This window comes from Cheilinus undulatus, linkage group 4 (assembly GCF_018320785.1).
Source record: "Cheilinus undulatus linkage group 4, ASM1832078v1, whole genome shotgun sequence".
Classification (NCBI taxonomy): Eukaryota; Metazoa; Chordata; class Actinopteri; order Labriformes; family Labridae; genus Cheilinus; species Cheilinus undulatus.
The window spans coordinates 51034795-51053045 of NC_054868.1; the positions used below are offsets into that span (position 1 = coordinate 51034795).

An 18251-nucleotide genomic window follows, 5' to 3' on the forward strand; every position below is an offset into this window, starting at 1 on the left:
GATTAATGTGAGTTTCTATGTATAGCTTCTGAGGTCAAAGTTTTCCTTTTTTAAAGTTTTCTGGGAGAATAATATTTCGGATTGAGACATTAAAGGGCCACAAATCATCACAAAAGTGTCACATGTGGCTCCAGAGCCACACGTTGAGTATCACTGCTGTAAATCATTGATGTTAAAGCCTCCTGGAGTTGTTGCCTCAGGTGTAAAGTCCGTAAACTTCACAAATAGCTCCACAGTAACCTATAATCAGTTTCATTGAACTTATTGATAATCCATTAACTTTTGAAAATGACATTTATTCTGAATTCAACCAAAGCCAACAGTTGTGATTCCTGGATGGTATTTTTGTGGCCTTTCTTTCTGCAGCACAGAAGCATTTTGTGTTCAGTTTACCTGTCTGACACACCACAACTGTGCAGCTTCGCGGCTGCATCAGGCGGCTCCTAGACAGGAATGTTTGGAATCATATGAATGTGGGATTTTTTTTTTTTTTTTCAAACCGTCTCATGTGGCATAAAATGATAGCTGCCACAGCTCCCTGGTTTACTGTGTCTCTGCCTGAGTGAAAATAAGAAAGTTCATGTTTAAGGGAAAGCGAAACTCCACTGTATCTGTTAAAATTCTCCTGAGGGGAGCTCAAACCTCCACACCCTTCTCTCTTTCTTAGTCACACGTGTGCCCAAACATGTCTACACACATGTAGCTCCGTCTCTGATCGTTTTTATAAAGCACCGTTCAGAGGAAGGTTGGTGAGAGAGAAAGAAACATCTCCAGTCCGGGTTCCTTCTAGGTGAAAAGAGTCACACACAGGGGTAAACAAAGGAGTTGTAGAAAGAAGAATGTTTCAGAAAAGTGTTAGTTTAATGTCAGTGAAGGGCAGGAATAGTCGGGCAAAGTATGTTACGATTTAATACTTATGTCAGAAAATCATCAGGGTTAACAGAACTTTGAATAATGTCAAAGAAAAGCTGAGTTTATTATTGCATTAAAATATAAGCAGAAATAATGTAAAGGCTCTTTGACGTAATTGATGAAAATGCACAAACAAATAATGTTCATTTGGTGAGTCATACGCTTTTTTATCAGGGCTTTAACTGCAGCTGATAAATTGTACCAAAAACTCAACACACATCTGCATTTTCATCATTCCTTGTCCTACTCCTACTCACACTCCCAGTTCAAGGCAAGAAATGTACACTCCTGCAATATTTCAACTTCAATATAGATGCCAAAGAGATATAAAGGAGGAATAAAGTGATCTCCCCTCTGTGCCGGCTTCAAAAGTGCCAGGGATGTTACAGAGGCAAGAGAGGACTATTACAGCCTGCAGGGGAAGCAGCACTGTGTGGTTGTTTGCATGCCTGACCGTGCATGTATAAAGGGCTCCAGCCATGCTCTCTGATGATAATGCTGGTAATAATCTATGATTGCAATTTTGCTGGAAAATCCTGTGAAATTTAATATTTTATTCTAAACACAATGAAAAAAATAAATTCAAATGCACAAGACAGAAAATAGAAATAATAGGGCTGACAAAATATAAATTTTAACAGCTGTTAATCTCATAATTTCTGTAGTTAATCCTGATTTAACTCACTTTTGAAACACTTCTGTTTTCTATTGAAATTGTTTTTGCTTAATGTTGGATTTTTTTGCTGTTCTAAATGAAGAGGAATTGGAAATCTTATATTATTTATAATTTTATAATTTAACTTTATCTCATTTTATTTGTTTTTTTTCTATTTAATTTATTTTACTGTATTTTTTTCATTTAATTTTATCATTTAATTTGATTTAATTATTTTTTCATTTTATTTTGCTGTATTTAATTTTATTCTAATTGATTATTTATTATTTTTTGTATTTTATATTTTATTTAGATTTATTTCATTATTTTATATTATTTAATTATTTATTCATCTTATTAAATTATTTTTTTCATTCTATTGAATTATTTTTTCATTTTATATTACTATGTTTTATTATATTTTGTTTTATTCTTTTGGGTTTTTGGGAAGTGGGGTATATTGAAGATTATTGCAACAACTCACTCACAGAAAAAGGAACTTGTTATGGGTTGTAAAGGAAATAAGGGAACAGTTGAAAGTAAATGTTCTATATCCTAAGGTTTAGATGACTTTTGGTGTCATCCACTGCGTTGTCTGTGAGAGAATCTTATTTTGTCTCATTTTTATCTATGTTTTATTCATTTTATTTTACTGTATTTTATTTCATTTTATTTTATCATTTTATGTTACTTGATTTTATTATTTATTCATTTTATTTTGCTATATTTTATTTTGTTTTATTATTTATTTATTATTTGTATTTTATATTACTTTATATTTTTATTTCATTATTTTATATTATTGAATTATTTTTTCATATATATTACTGTATTTTATTATATTATATTTTATTTTTTTAAGTAAAATTAGGAAGTTGGGTGTATTAAAGAATATTGCAACAACTCACCCACAGAAAAAGGAACTTGTTATGGGTTGTAAAGGAAAAAAGGGAACATTTGAATGTAAATGTTCAATATCCTAAGGTTTAGATGACTTTTGTCTCCAGTTGTCTGTGAGATTTTAAAGTGAAATGAGACACTGAAGAGCAGTGGTGGACTTGTTTTATGTCACGGTGACTCCAGGGAAACACTGATGCGGCTTAACCAAAGTGTGCTGAAAGGAACAATACATTATGCAGTTATTTGTGATTTTAAAAAGTGAATGCACAAGGGACCAGTTTACCTCAGCACCTCTAAACACTCAATGATTAAAACCCAGAATTCACCTTAGGGGTTGTCCACATGATTATTAATAACTGATTATTTTTAAAATTTTCCAAATAAACCTTTAGTGTGTGATGTCAGATTTATTCCTTTACTACTCCTGATCAATTGGAGCCTCTCTTATCTTAAATATCAAACTCTCAAACAGATTATATGCATTAGTCAATGAGAGTGAGCCTGGTTTTAGTCACCAACCAGATGTTATGTACTCTAATAGCTCACTATCCTGGCATGCCTTTTTTGCTGCAAATAAATGCAGCTAGGCAATGCAAGTTTTCTCTAATTTCTTCTGATTTTCTGTGCTCTTGGCCTAACTGCTCCTCTCATATTTATTTCGATTTTTATATTTATACATTGTTTCCTGCTGTAATTTGTATAAGAGGAAGTGCAACAACCACTATCAGGACAGTACAATTCTATAGATATCCACCCATTAATGCATTTGTACCACTACAGTGCTTTTCATTCTTTGTTTTTGCAGACTTCAAATGCATTAAAGTGTTAATAAATGTGCAGTAAATTTGCATTGGAAAATGCAGATGCTTGACTTATGTAGCTGAATCGATGATGCTTTGTCTTTTATTGTCTCTTTTAGTTTTCTGCTATCACCATCCTGCCTTCCTAAAAGTTTGACTGCCTTTAAAACTTTTACACACTCGCTCTAACCCATTTCATGTGTTTGTTCGTGTTCAGGGTGCTGAGGGAGCAGTGGATCAGAGCAAAGTATGAGAGGAAGGAGTTCACTGAGCCTGGGAAGACATTTACATATGAGGAAGGTGAGCACGCTCACTCGGTCACACATGCAGATATGCAGAAGCGCTGTTATGCTAATGCATCATCTTTGCTGATTTTTTTATTTTCTGCAGGAATACGAGACGGCTTGTTGATGAAGAGGGGGCGGGACAACGGGCAGTTCCTCAGCAGGCGATTTGTCCTTTCAGAGAGGGAGGGGACTCTGAAGTACTTCACCAAATATGACGTAATGAGACTTAAAGTTTTCGTGAAAAAGACACAAACATGCATAAAAACACTCCAGTAACCCTCTGTAATGAGACACTGTTGTAGTAAGAGTTGTTTGAAGCACCCCCAGCTCATGTGCAACACCTACACACACATGCTACCGCATCATAAACACCATAATTATAGAGCGGAGTAAAGATAGGAGATATTCTGAGGAAGACACCCCCACATTATGCTCTGCAGTTTTCTTAAACGCACACAAACAGTTATCAGCTAAATGTATCTCTACCTCCCTCCTTCGCTGAGTCTGAGCGTGCTCAGACAAGCTTAGCCAGCAGTCTGTCCTCTCTGTCAGTGCAGTGGATTCACTAAGCTCTGCAGCACCCAAACCAATTAAGGCTAGGAGCACTGGGAGCACTTTGTTTGTCACAGTAAACCAGCTCAGGGCAACTGGGAATAATATATTTAAAAAGACTTAAAAAAAAGAGACTGTCGCTCCCTTTTTAATATGGATTTTCTCTGTGTTTTGGCATGTGTCTTTGCATACTAATACCATTTTACTGTGACTGTTTTTCCCGTCCTAGAGGAGTGCTTCCACTGTGAAATATTTTCCTCGTATTCTCTTGAGGGTTTTGCTGCTGCAAACAGTGAAGCAAAAACATGCTAGTGGAGTGACAGAGTTGATAAAAGTGAGAATGTTTTAAGACCGAGAGCTCCTCAGCCTGTCAAAAAGTGTTAAAAATGTGACTTTATGACTCTGGTCTGACTCTTCTCTCGAAGCTGAATTGTCACTTGTTCGTGCTGTTTGGTTTTCATGCAGAGAATAAGAAAAGCATTAAATCATACCATTTGTCAAATATGTAGTAGTGTTGCAGTGATCCCACCAATCCAAAATCCAATGCTAAACCACAACCTGGGTTTTAGGACTCTGTGATGTCGATGCAGGCGTTGATTCTGATGCCATTGTTAAATTAATAACCTGCATTCCTTATTGTACAGAGAAGCCCAAGAATTGTTTTATGCAGTTTTAAGTTTTCCCAACTTCGTGAAACAACTTTAAAAACAGATATAAACTGATTTTTTTTGCCAAATCTGCCCCACAGTCCTTCACTCTTTGGGGTGAACAATATTGGGAAGAACTGACATTAGGATGGTTTTTCTCTTAGCAAAATACATGCAGTACTACTCAGAAGTAATAGGCTTATTTGGCAAAAATTTGATGAGTAGATTTGGCAAGTAAGCTGCCTGAGGGCACCATCAGGCAGGAAGGAGGATTTACACAACCCTGGTTGTGCTCTGGATGTCCGTGCATATTACCAGGGGCAAAGTAATCTGCTGAAGAAATAACAGAATCCACACCTTTTGGGCAGAGTAAGGGGTGGATGAGGGATTACGCATGGCCAAGGGCAGGAGTTCTCAACCTTTTCAGCCCGCAACCCCCAAAATAAAGCTGCCAGAGACCGGGGACCCCCACTGTACCTGAAGGTGGTTGAACATAGCCATGAAAAATAGTCATGTGCAAACAAGTCTGCCTATAAAGGGAGGGATAAATGGGAAAGCCTTCTGGGGCACCGCCAAACTGGGGGACCATGGAGGTCAGCAAAACATAGCCCATTGTAAAGTTATGCTATGATATCCATATTTTATATTTCAGCTGAATAATAACCACTCTTGTCAAATATACAAATATAGTTTTTATTCATTTAAATAGCCTCCTTAAAAATGTAAATCCCCTTTGTTGAAAACAGAATTTAAATGGGTCAAAAATAGCTAAAATGGGGTAATAATGGCAAAGATTGGTGAAAAGGGTGGCGAAATTGTATTTTAAAAGTAGAAAAAATGGGTTAGAAGTGGCAAAAAATGTGATAAAAGGGGCAAAAAATAATTGAAAAATTGGTTAAAGTGGAAAAATCGACATAAATAGTGGTAAAAGATGGCTGCAGTGGCTTTAAAGTGATAAAACTGAGTGGAAATTTGGTGAAATGAGTTAAAATAATTCTATAAACTGGCAAAAAGGGGTAACTAAGGCAAAAAAATAGGCAGCATTTGGTTGAACTGGCAAAAGGGTTATATCAAATAAAGAAATGTGGTTAAAATTAGCAAAAATAGGCTTGAAAAGTGGTTAATGGGGCAATACTGGGTCAACAGAGGCAACAATGAGAGAAAGTGGCAAGAATTAGTTTAATAATGTCAAAACAGGCAGAAAAAAAGTGGAGGAAAGGGTTTAAAATGGACAAAAATGGGTTTTAGATAGAAAAAATTGGTTGAACTTGAAATTGACAAAATTGATAGGAAAAATGTATGAAAATGGGTTAAAATTTAGCAAAATCTGTATGAAGTGGCAATAGTGTAATTTAGAAATATTCATATTTTTTAAGGCATCTGGAGACCCCCTCTCAGTGTCTCACAACCCCCAAGGGGATCCACTGGCCTGGGGTACCATCTGGGCAAAAGGGCTGCCACAAGGCACTGGTCATGCTGTGGATGTGCAAAGGCCGCTGAACAGAGATGCTGTCAAGCTTATGTTTGTCAGCATGTGTCGAGCTTGACTCTCCCTTCAGCTATGGGTTGTGTCATAAAGGCCCCATGATGATTCCTTAGTGCCCTACATGCCAAAAACACTGTCATGTGATTGTACATCCAAAGTGATAAGCTTTTACTGTTAGTTTCCTCCAAGCTGCATAAAGGCTGACTGGAAGACTGAGGTCAGTGACGTAGCATGCAGCCAGCACGCGCCTCAGTTATCAGCCTGTGGATCAGCACATTTTGACCATGCCTAATCAAGCTGTTCCACTCCAGATCAGACTGATATCTGATTTTTTTTTTTATCACATCAGCCCATTTCTTTATAATAGGGGTAAAACACATGATTGTGTGTCCTTTGTTGGTACATTTCAGGACAGATTTTTGCAGAATGACATGGATCCTGTTCCTGTAGATGCTTATTTAGATCCATGTCAGGGCAGATTAAAGCTCAGCTTCCACAACAGGTTTACTGGTATTGTTGTTGGTGTCTGACATGAGGGTTAGAAGTGATAAACAACTGGTGTTTGTTTCACATGTAAGGATATTATTTTCATTGCTAAAAAGAGGGAGGAGTCCAACTACAGTCCTTGATTAATGCATGCACTTTGACTCTATTACCATAGTTTTGTTTTGTTCAAGTCAAAGCAGCAAAACACAGGAATTTTAATTGAAAAGTTGATTATTTTATGGCATAAACCAGGAGGAGGATTATCAGTTTAATCAACATTGGACTTTCCATTAGTATACTTTTCAAAGGATCTAAGCATCTATGCAGTTTACTGAGCAGTTAATCTCTTCTTTCATCCATGTCCCCTGCAGGCTAAAGAGCCCAAAGCTGTTATCAAAGTGGACACCATCAACGCTACTTTCCAGCCTGAGAAGATCGGCAACCCCAACGGCCTGCAGATCACCTACCTCAAAGACTACAGCACCCGCAACATCTTTGTCTACCATGAGAACGGCAAGGTCTGCAACACTCTGTGTGCATGACTTTGGGCAATAGCGGTACCATAAATCCTGATGTCATTAGTTAACTACCTCCTACAGTGGCTTTGTTAAAGGTACTTTTTGGAGAAATTACATAGCTTTTCAGTAGTTAAGCTGTTTCATTGATCAAGTAGTGTGGTAATGTTCAAACAAACCACATTTTTCGAGTGTGGAACAGTGCCCTCTGTCTTGGTCCAAAGTCAAACTTCCAAGGATGAGAAAAATTTTCATGATAGACCAGAGAAAGTGCCAAAAATACAAAAGAATGATTTCCTTCCTTTTACTCCTTTTGTGCATACTCCAGGAGATTGTGGACTGGTTGAATTCAATCCGTGCAGTTCAACTCCACTATCTAAAGGTGGCGTTCCCTGGGGCGACTGATGCTGAGGTGAGCAACGTGACTTTACAAATATTCTGTAGCTGTTCTTTTAGAAATGCTCTCATTAAAGAAGTACTCCAACAGCTGATGAAACCTTCATATACTCATAGTTTTCTGGGTTAATTTATCTTGCATGTTTTTTTCAGCTGGTGCCCAAACTGACCCGAAACTTCCTGAAGGAAGGCTACATGGAAAAGACCGGACCCAGGGCAAGTATCACTCACAGACACTACAAACCTTTATTCACATATAAAAGTACACTTCTCCTTGGTTTTTGTTGTGGTTCCCTTCTTTTTGTCCCTCATTTTCCTCTTAATGAAGTGTAATTTCATGACAAAGTAAATTAAGATGTTGGTCGTGTTTTAAATTACCTCAGCAGCTGAAATTAATCTGCATAAATACAAAAGATTATCCTCAACATAGTCGCCAGACTTAATAACTGCTGTATCAAATTAAAGTTGGATTAAATGCCTGAGGTTCTGAGGTATTAATTACAATTTAGTCAACCTTCTATGGAGGTGCTGAGCTGATTTCATTCTGCTGTTGTCAATTACATTAATATCTGAGGGTTTTCTTTAATTTGTACTAATTAGGAAAATCAGAAGTACCTACACTAAAGATTTCCACTTATTAATGCTGATTTAACATCATAATTTCAGCACAATTTCCAAGTTGTTTTTCTAAGGACATTATTCTACTCCTGCATTAACAGAAATGCTAATTAAGCTTCAGCTTGTTGACGCAGCATTTACTTGTTGGCATTTTCTTCTTGTTATTAATGACAAAGTGAATTCTTCATTTCTAGATTGATTTTTGAGTAATTTTTGCCTTTAACTGATTGGACAGTGGATAGAAATTTGGGAAGGACAGTAGAGATTTACTTGCAGGAAAGAAGCTGCAGGTCAGACTTGATCCCAGGCCAACCGCTTAGAAGACAGCAGCCTCTTTACATGGGGCATGATCTAACTGTTCAACCAAATGTGTCCCAGAAAGAGACATCTTAAAGGGAACTTCTTATGCATGACTTAATAAAGGTGTGTATTTATTAAGGGGACATGTTAAAATCCCCTTTTTGGTATTCTTGCACATACAGTGCCTACAAAAACAAAAAGCCAGGTTGCACAGGGAGTCATGTCCAGCCAAAAATTTTCTATTGGATTGAGGTCTGGGCTTTGACTCGCCCACTCCAGAACATTTATGTTGTTGTCTTTAAACCATTTCTGTGTAGCTTTCCCTGTATGCTTCGGGTCATTTTCATGCCGAAAAATATCTCTCGACCCAAGCAGTAGTTCTCTAAGTTTGTCCCCCAGGATTTTTCTCTGTTTTTTTTCTGCATTCATTCTATCATCTACCTTTAAAGGCCTTCCAGGGCTGGCTGCTGAGAAGCATCCCCACAGCATGATGCTGCCACCATCTTGCGTCACAGTGGGGATGGTGTGTTTGTGGTGATGTGCAGTTGTTGTTGTCCACCAAAAAGCCCCATTTTGGTCTCATCAGACCAAAGAACTTTCTTCCACTTACCATGGAGTCTCCCACATGCCTTTTGGTGAACACCAGATTTAATTCCCAAACAGTGGCTTCCTTTGCCGCTTGTCCACGAAGCTTTGACTGGTGAAAGCTTTTTTTTTTTTTTTTTTTTTTTCGTGGAGTGGCTACATAGACCTTAAAAACAAATTTTGGTGCATTATGGCCAACCTGCAGAACTGAAAACAAAAGAAATGCCGGATTCTTATGCAGAGTTTACCAACGTACAAGCCCATTTGCTGGCCCAGAAGCTGACATGATTTCAGGAAAAGGGAAAATGAGACAAGTTTGATTATTTATGTCTGGATAGTTAATGATAATTATTGGTTAAATTTGAAGCACTTTTATGGCACCCCTAATGATGCAAGAAGGAACCTGGGTGTGCTACAGCACCTTGGTTGAGAAATGCTGGTCTGGAGCAATAAAGAAACATACTTAAAATGCTTCCTTTTTCGGGATGCACAATAATTATCGGCACCGATAAATTATTGGCCGATATTGCATATATTTTACATATTTTTATAATCCTGATAATAAAATATTAACCAATAAAATCGATAATAAAGGCGTTTGTTCTCTTTCTCACAAAACTACACATTCCAAAACAGTAGGTGGTGCCACAGTAGGAGACCCGCTGTTGGCACCAGAGAAGAAGAGGAACCAGCATTAGCGCTAAGAGACTAAAAACAAGGTGGAATTATTCAGTAGGCTATTTACGGGGAGGATAACATGACAGTGGTTGTAAAACTTGCCCCACGAAGATCCCAAAGAGAGGAAAAACGTCCTGACACAAGAATTTAACGCAGCAGATCTTACAAGTCACTTAAAAGTCTTCATCACAATGACGTTAAAAAGAAGCGTCAGTAGTCGCAAGCCGCGGGCATTAGGACCAAGCCAAAGCAAGGCAGTGTTGATTCAGCAGGCATTGGAAAGTTTGCTAGAGCCAAAAGGTGCAACACTAATAAATGACAAAATCAGTCTGATAGTCTCCTGATCCACCGCTGCTTTCATGGATGTATCCCTGCCTGCTCTCTGTTTGATGTGGTTTCTTTCGGTCTGGTTGACATTAGGAACAGAAGTTATCGGTTATTGGTATCAGTTCAAAAAAATACATATCATGCATCACTGCTTCATTTACTCAAATGCAAAAAAGTGTAACTCTGAAGCTACAATATGGTTAATTAATCAATAGTAGCATGGATGTTAACATTAGGGTACAACAAGCTTTATGCTATAAAGTAGGAGGTGAGTTAATTTCAAAGTCTTAACTGCATTGCAACTGATGTGTTAATGCCAACGGCCCTATAACCGATGAGCAGAGAGGAATAAAACAGTGAATCACCTTTATTATACTCTCCCCTGGCTTTGTAATGGCTGTGACATATTGTAACAAAAAGACCTTTCCCAGGCTTAATTCTGAATTGAATCAGAGTCTGAAATCCAGTTTAACAAGCTGGACACTGTTCCCTCCTCAAATCTCCTCCTGTGATTCCAGCTCTTGTTCTCCCTGCTCTAATAGAACACGAGCTGGGCTTGGAGGTTAACTAGCTGAACTGTCAATGAGAATGCCTCTCAACACTACCCGACAGGCTGACTGACAGCGCCGAGGTCGTACTTTCCTCCACATCGTCTGTCAGTCCATCTGTGAGGGAATAAAAGGCTTCCAGATGAGGATCTTCCTAATCCTTGAAGTGTCAACCCTTTAAAATACACGCAACAGCGCACGCATGTGTTTGGATTAAGCTCACACTCAAACAGGCGATTGAACAAACACGTTTCTGTTGGCATATGCACACATGTAAAGATACTTTCACACCTTTAGACTGAAACAACCACAAAAGCAACACTGAGCAACCTGACACTCAAGCAACAGAACCTGTTCTTTTTTCAGACACACAGACTCTCTGTTTAAGCTCCGTCTGTCAGGCTGACAGATGAAAGGCCTCTCATACTTTGTGCATTGGACTGATTTGCTAAATGCACATCATAATTCATTTCCTTCTCGCACATGTGAGACGTATTTGTCAAAGGAGTCACTGGAGAGCTGAAAAGGCTGCAGTCCATTGTTCAGGCCTTCGCCGCAATAAGAATATCAAACACTTTTATGAGGCGGCAGTTTGGGACCTCATTATTTAAAACTCTTTGAAAAACCAGTAAGCTTATTGTGCTCTACAGTAAACTCTCCAAAGGTGTAATGCTTCATTGACTGCTATAGCTGCTTTCTCAGTGGATTTGAGTACTGCAAAATGTAAACTCTCATCTGTGACAACAAGTTTGACTTCAATATCAGGAATGAATTCAATCAGAGGGATATGAAAGTGGTGACAAACATTCAGATGAGGCTGCCAAAGGCTAAACCAGTTGTTGTGTAAGGAAATAACAGAACACCATGAATATCAAACAAGCAAGGCTGCCTTTAAAGTACATCTTGAAATCCTGACATTTTGTTTAATGCATTTTTTGCAGAAATGTGTTCTTTGGAGAGTGGTTGAATAGGGCTGCACACACCTCCTCTAAGTTTTTGACAATTTGTAATATTTGGCTGCCAATACAAAAGTGCATCTTTGAGTCAATAGACAGTAAAGCATTGGACCCATTGGTTACTGATGCCAAATTCTGAAGCCAATCACTGCAAGCTACTGTATTAAAACACTCTTTAAACTAGCAGTTAGGTTAATTACAGTAAACCTATAGAGTAGGGGTGTAAATCACCAGTTTCATCACAATTAAATATAGATTTAGATTATCTGACCTGCAGCAGCTTCTTTAGATATAGATTAGACTGGGATAAAGACTGGGATATCAAGCCTGTGCTTCTAAAAAATTATAAGAAATTAGTTTAACCAACTAGTAAATCTCATGCCGGCAAATCAGACAAAAGAATTTAACTGTTTAATGCGCATCTCTAGATACAATATTGTCCAATACCACAAAATCAGCCATGGTGCAAGTCAGTTTAATTGAGGAACCTACAATGGATATCAGACAATATTTTGCTTAAATTTTGCACAGATAAAGATGCACATTTTCAGGCCTGACCTTTGTTGATGAGCTGCAATAATGCAGTCAAGCCGTAATCTGACTGAATTTGTGTAGTCAGACCTGGCCTTTAGCCACTCCTGTGTTTTCTTGGCTGTGTGCTTAGGGTCGTTGTCATGTTGGAAGGTAAACCTTCGGCCCAGTCTGAGGTCTTGAACATTAGGATATCACTGCCCTTTGCTCCTTTCAGCTTCCCCTCAACCCTGAACAGTCCCTACTTCTGAAAATAACCCCCACAGCATGATGCTGCCACCACCATGCTTCACTATTGGGATGGAATTTGGCAGGCGATGAGCAGTGCCTGGTTTCCTTCAGACACAACGTTTGGAATTTTGGCCCTACAGTTCAATGTTGGTTTCATCAGACCAGGGAATTTTATTTTTCACAGTCTCAGAATTCTTTAGTTACTCTTTTTTTTGCAAACTCCAAGCAGGTTGCCATGCCTTTGCACTGAGGAGAGGCTTCCATCTACTGCCATAAAGCCCAGATCAGTGGAGGGCTACAGTGATGGTTGTTCTTCTGGAAGTTTGTCCCCTCTCCACACAGGATCTCCTCTGATTGCTCAGTTTGGATGGGAGACCAGCACTTTTAAAAGACCCGGTTGTGCCAAACTTCTTCCATTTGAGAATTATGGAGGCTACTGTGCTCTTGGAAACCCTTAGCATCAGAAATGTTTTTGTAGATTTTTTTTTTGAGAAATGGGGGAACCTGGGCTAAATTTTAAGTGTTTTTGAAAAGGGTCTGAATACTTATGACATTGTAATATTTCAGTTTTGTTTTTCATAAATTTGCTGAAATTTCTAAAATTCTCTTTTCACTTTGTCATGATTGGTAATGAGTGTAGATTAATGAGAAAAATAAATTTAAATGATTTTGCAGCATAACAAAAGTGAAAAAGTGAAAGGGGTCTGACTACTTCCTGAATACAGACAAATGTGTACCATAACTGTGGCTCCATCCACTTCTTAGTTGCCGAAGTTATTTTTGAAGCATGAAATGCTAAGATTCCGGTTTTACTTCCTCAAAGAGAATATTTTAATCACCTAAAAGTTAATTTGGGTAAATAACTCAGTTTTAGAACTATATATTGAACAGAACAGGGAAATTAAAGCCCTGACTTACGGATACCTCTTCAAGTGGGCCTTTTCTTTGTTATTCATAGACTCAGTGATACATTTTAAGACCAGTGATCAGCAGTCACAGTCACAGATATGATATGAGGAAACTGATGTTAAAGAGCAGTTCATTCATAAGCATTGATACAAGCACAATGCTGCTTTGATTCCATTTCTAATTGATGTTTCTCTTTGTTTCATTCACTTCCTGTCTGACTTTTTCTGTACATCTTTGTTTGTCTTTTCAGCAAACAGAAGGCTTCAAGAAGCGCTGGTTCACGCTCGACCACAGACGGCTCATGTACTTCAAAGATCCGCTGGTATGCAGTTTTTACACCCACCCACACACATCACAACAACTCCACTGTATGCATCAGTTTATGTTTCAGCCTTTAGATCAGGGGTGTCAAACTGAAGGCCCAGGGGCCAAATGCGGCCTGTGGTACAATTACACTAGGCCCACAAGATCATATTCTTTTGTTATAATTGGCCATAAAATATGAGGTCTGCAAATTTCATCCAGTATAAAAATGTAAACTTAATCTGGATGACATCAAATATCCTTGAGTCAGGAAAATGTGAAAAAAAATAAAGAGTAAAATAAATTAGATAAAAAGAAATGTGGGGAAAAATATTCATTTGTGTTTTAATCTCATATTTTCAGTTTTGCATTGCACAATTAAGACATCAATCTATTATTTTGAGTTTTATTTCATATTTTGACCTTTAACATCTATTATTTTGACTCTTTATCTCATATTTTCAACATTTTCAATTTATTATTTTGAGCTTTTGTCTCATATTTTGACCTTTTCAACATATGAATTTGACTTTATTTTATAATTTTGGCTTATTCAATTTATAATTTTGACTTTTGTCTCATATCTTGACCATTTGAACTGATAAATGTAACTTTTTATATCAAATTTTGACCTTTTACATTTATTATTTTGACTTTTTATCTCATTTTTTTTTTTACCATTTTCAACTTATTATTTTGACTATTTATCTCATATTTTGACCTTTTACATTTATTTTTTTGAATTATTATGTCATATTTTTACTATTTTCAATTTAATGTTTTGACTTTTATATCATATTTTTACCAATTTTAATTTGTTATTTTGATTTTTTTGTCTCATATTTTGACCTTTTCAACATAAAATATTGACTTTATCTTATAATTTTGGCTCTTTTAGTTAATGATTTTGACTTTTCATCTCATATTTTGACCTTTTGAACTAATAAATTTGACTTTCTATCTCAATTTTTGACTTTGTAATTTTATTATTTTGATTTTATATCTCATATTTTGACCTTTTCAGTTTATTATTTTGACTTTTTATCTCATATTTTGACCTCTTCAATCTTTCATTTTGACTTTTTATTCCATATTTTGACCTCTTCAATCTATTATTTTCACTTTTTATTTTATATTTTGATCTTTTTTAGGTGTACCATTTTAAAATTTGTCATATTTTTTGCCTTAAAAACACGATTGTGACTTTCTTTTTTATATATTTTACTTTCAAAGCATTATTTTAACATATAATTTCATGTTTTGACCTTTTAAACTAATAAGTTTGACTTTTTATCTCAGATTTTGAGCCTTTTAACTTAAAATTTTGACTTTTTAAATCTCAAAATCATTTATCATCAGTGTTTATTTTTCCCCCATAATTTATTACTGGCAAAACTGAGGTTGACTCCAGCTTTAGATCATTACTGAGTCACTGTGGGTCAGTTTCTTTCTTCAAAATCATCTGATGACACAGCTTTGATGTTACATTTGTCCTCAATAAGATGAGCACGTTAAGGAGTGGAGAGGAAGTGCATGATATAAGGGGAAAAAATGTATGACTCAGCTGGGAGAGGGTGCTCTTATTTGTGCGTGTCAGTACAGTTTATTTGATGTTCGTTGCCATGCTGTTGCATTTTCTAAAATTAAATGAAGCACTAGCCTGCTGAAAGCGTCATCATGCAATCTTTCCAAAGCATCATATGTGCAGACTTGTTCCTCATTCATCTGATATCAGAGCTCAACAGTTGTGAAACTTTGAAAGTGAAATCCCGAGTCATAAAACTGTGCGAGCGGAATTTTTATAAAGAAGTTATCTCAGGGTCTTGCCTTGAGACGGGGCGATCCAGATTTCCCAAGACTTGGCTAAACACACATCAGATAGTCGAGCCAGATGAGCTCCGCTTTGTTGCTGATGTAAGAGTCCAATGAGGAGGTGCAATAATGATAGGTGCTAAGTGACTGAGGAGTCCGTTTTACCCCTTTAGACACATGAAGGGAAGAGGAAGTCAGGGAAAGTGGACTGGGAATATGCAGATGAAGCTGAAGGAAAATGTAATGTGATCACTGTGATGATGAATAAATTATGCATGTGAGATATGAGCACAGTTGCCCACTGTTCATCTCAGTGCAGTTTGTTTGCACATTTTAACAAAGATGTTTGCAGTTTTTAACAAAGTGAAAAATGTACTGTATTTTTGTAAATGTTGTTTTAAAGGATGCAACCGTCTTACCATGTAGGATTGGTAAAGTGTCCTTGAACTCAACAGTCTTTCAATTAGGCCTGACAAAACAGAAACAGAAATCTAGTAAAGGGGAAAAAATACCAACATATTTCTTTAATTCAAGCAAGTGAGACATGAACAGAAGCTGAGCGTTAGTTCCTGCAGGAGCTCATCCTTCTAAAACTGTATATCCGTTTTGCGATAAAGTGCTAAAATGCATGACGAGAGTGTCAAATTATCAGTCATTTTCTTCCAGCTAAACCCTAATCCATTCACTAATTCTCTGTTGTAAGGATGCTTTTGCCAAAGGTGAAGCGTTTTTGGGGAACAAAGACCATGGTTACGACGTCTTCCCCGGCTTACCTGCCGGCACCTATTGCAACGGCGCCTGGCAGTATGGTATCACCATCCAAACCCCTGAACGCAGCTTCCTGTTTACATGTGAGACGGAAAGCGACCAGCAGGATTGGCTGAAGCATTTCGATGCTGTCATGAATGCTCAGATGTCCCCTCAGGAGTTCACAAGTAAGAATCAACAAGTCTGGCTGGTTCGTAGATATTTAGGATGTAAAGAATTTAGTAAGCTGCATGTGACTTTTTGGGTAATTAGATTTTTTTAGAATTAGAGTAGTGTTCAGCTATTATTGCATTGATGATATTACTGAAATCTTAACCAACAATTGAATGAAAAATCAACTTTGTTTTCTAGTGCAGGCCTTGTTCAAACACAGGCATTGATGGACCAGAGATCCTCCAAGACCATCTCCTTTCTTCTCACAGATCTGATACAGGAACAACATACTGACTCCTTGAGGGATTTTGGAAACAAACTTAGCACAAAAAGTAAGGAAATTTGTGTTTGGTAGATTATTTCTTTGTTATAACAATGCTTCTTGGCAATAAGTCTTACATCGTTGGAAAGCCTGTTTATTACCCTTTTAAATGGTGCCACATTTGTAAGGAACATGCATTTGTTGGATGAGCAGCAGAGCTGAGTACATACTCATGAAAAATTTGCCAAATCTTCTCTGCCAATGCCAAACAGCTGATTCTGCTATTGACTCTTGTTTGGTGTTTGGTGGATTGGATGATTGAAGTTTGAAGAATTGGCAATCTGACAATTTATTCATTTAACAAACAGGAGCCTCAGTAGAGTGTGGAAGAACCATACACAGCCATAGCAGCCTGGCACCTCCTCCCCATGCTGGTCACCAGCCTGGTTGGTCACTCTTGCACCAACAGCACACCCAAGCTGATCCCACAAGTGTTCAGTGGGGTTGAGGTCAGGACTGCTGGCAGGCCATTCCATCCTCTCCACTCCCAAATTCTGGAGGTAGTCTCTGATTAACCCCGCTCTGTGGGGGCTAACGTTGTCATCTTGGAGGATAGAATTGACCTATGGCTAAGCCACGCCCCCTCCACTCACTTGGACAAACAATGAACATTCACTACTGCAGTTGTCACAGTAGGAGATATCTCACAGGAGGCTATTGATGATTTTTGGAGACAGAAAGATCACATATCATCTAGAAGTCACCAAAAGGATCTAAACTACGCACAGGGATATATTAATCATTTTATTGTCAAAAAGGTTGATAAAAAGCTTCAGTTACAAGCCAAAATTTACAGGTCCCAGTGCAAATGTGATAAACCGCATCTCGTTGTCATCATAATCTCAGACAACAAGATAGAGGATCAGCATCAAAGTGCCACTGAAGATAAGGTTTTAGGCTCAGAATATATGAGAAAAATATAACAGCCTTTTTACCATCTTTAACAAGAGTGTCTCTCCGTTCGTTTGGTGCTACAGTATTTACATTGAATCATTCAGCATAACGTTTGCCAACCTTTGTTATCTCAGCTATTACAGATAAGTTCATGAAGCTAAGCTCTAATGATGTACGATCACCCAAGTACAAAAACTAGAACAAAACAGGCCAATGAACTCCAACAAACAACGTGACAACAAACAACGCAGCTAGGAGCTAATGTTAGGCTACCTTTAGCTAACATTAGAGATGTTAAAGATAACTGTATATTTCTATCCAGCAAAATGACAATATGCTGCCTCAAATGCGATGTTGGCTTACCTTAGAACAGATGTAGACATCCTTGTTAATTTTATTCACATTGAGTTGATGTTGTGGTCTACTGCACAATTATATCCAAAGAAGACACTTTTCTCGGTTGAGATGTGGCTTAGGAAAGGGTAAAAAATACACTCCGTCGCCCAGACTCTCAGGATACCTTGTGTTAGAGTCGCATATACCCCATGAACACTGTTTGACCATTTTTAAACTTAAAATCTCAAAAAAAAAAACTCATAAAACCGGACAAAAACTGACTTTCTCTTATACATTTCAATGGACGTCCAGGCAGCAGATGTCTGAGTGTATTGGAATGCCTA

General features: G+C 37.5%; 1 protein-coding gene across 1 annotated transcript in view; it reads left to right on the forward strand.

Moving 5' to 3' along the window:
* Positions 1–16716, forward strand: part of zgc:92360 (uncharacterized protein LOC436988 homolog) — a 31581-nt gene extending 14865 nt beyond the window's left edge. The window contains exons 4-11 of the mRNA XM_041785480.1: positions 3485–3567; positions 3658–3770; positions 7097–7243; positions 7569–7652; positions 7790–7852; positions 13570–13641; positions 16138–16369; positions 16554–16716. Of these exons, the coding sequence (XP_041641414.1) occupies positions 3485–3567; positions 3658–3770; positions 7097–7243; positions 7569–7652; positions 7790–7852; positions 13570–13641; positions 16138–16369; positions 16554–16582 (823 nt within the window). The 3' untranslated portion in view covers positions 16583–16716. The remainder of the gene's footprint in view (positions 1–3484; positions 3568–3657; positions 3771–7096; positions 7244–7568; positions 7653–7789; positions 7853–13569; positions 13642–16137; positions 16370–16553) is intronic.
* The last annotated feature ends 1535 nt before the right edge of the window (positions 16717–18251 follow it).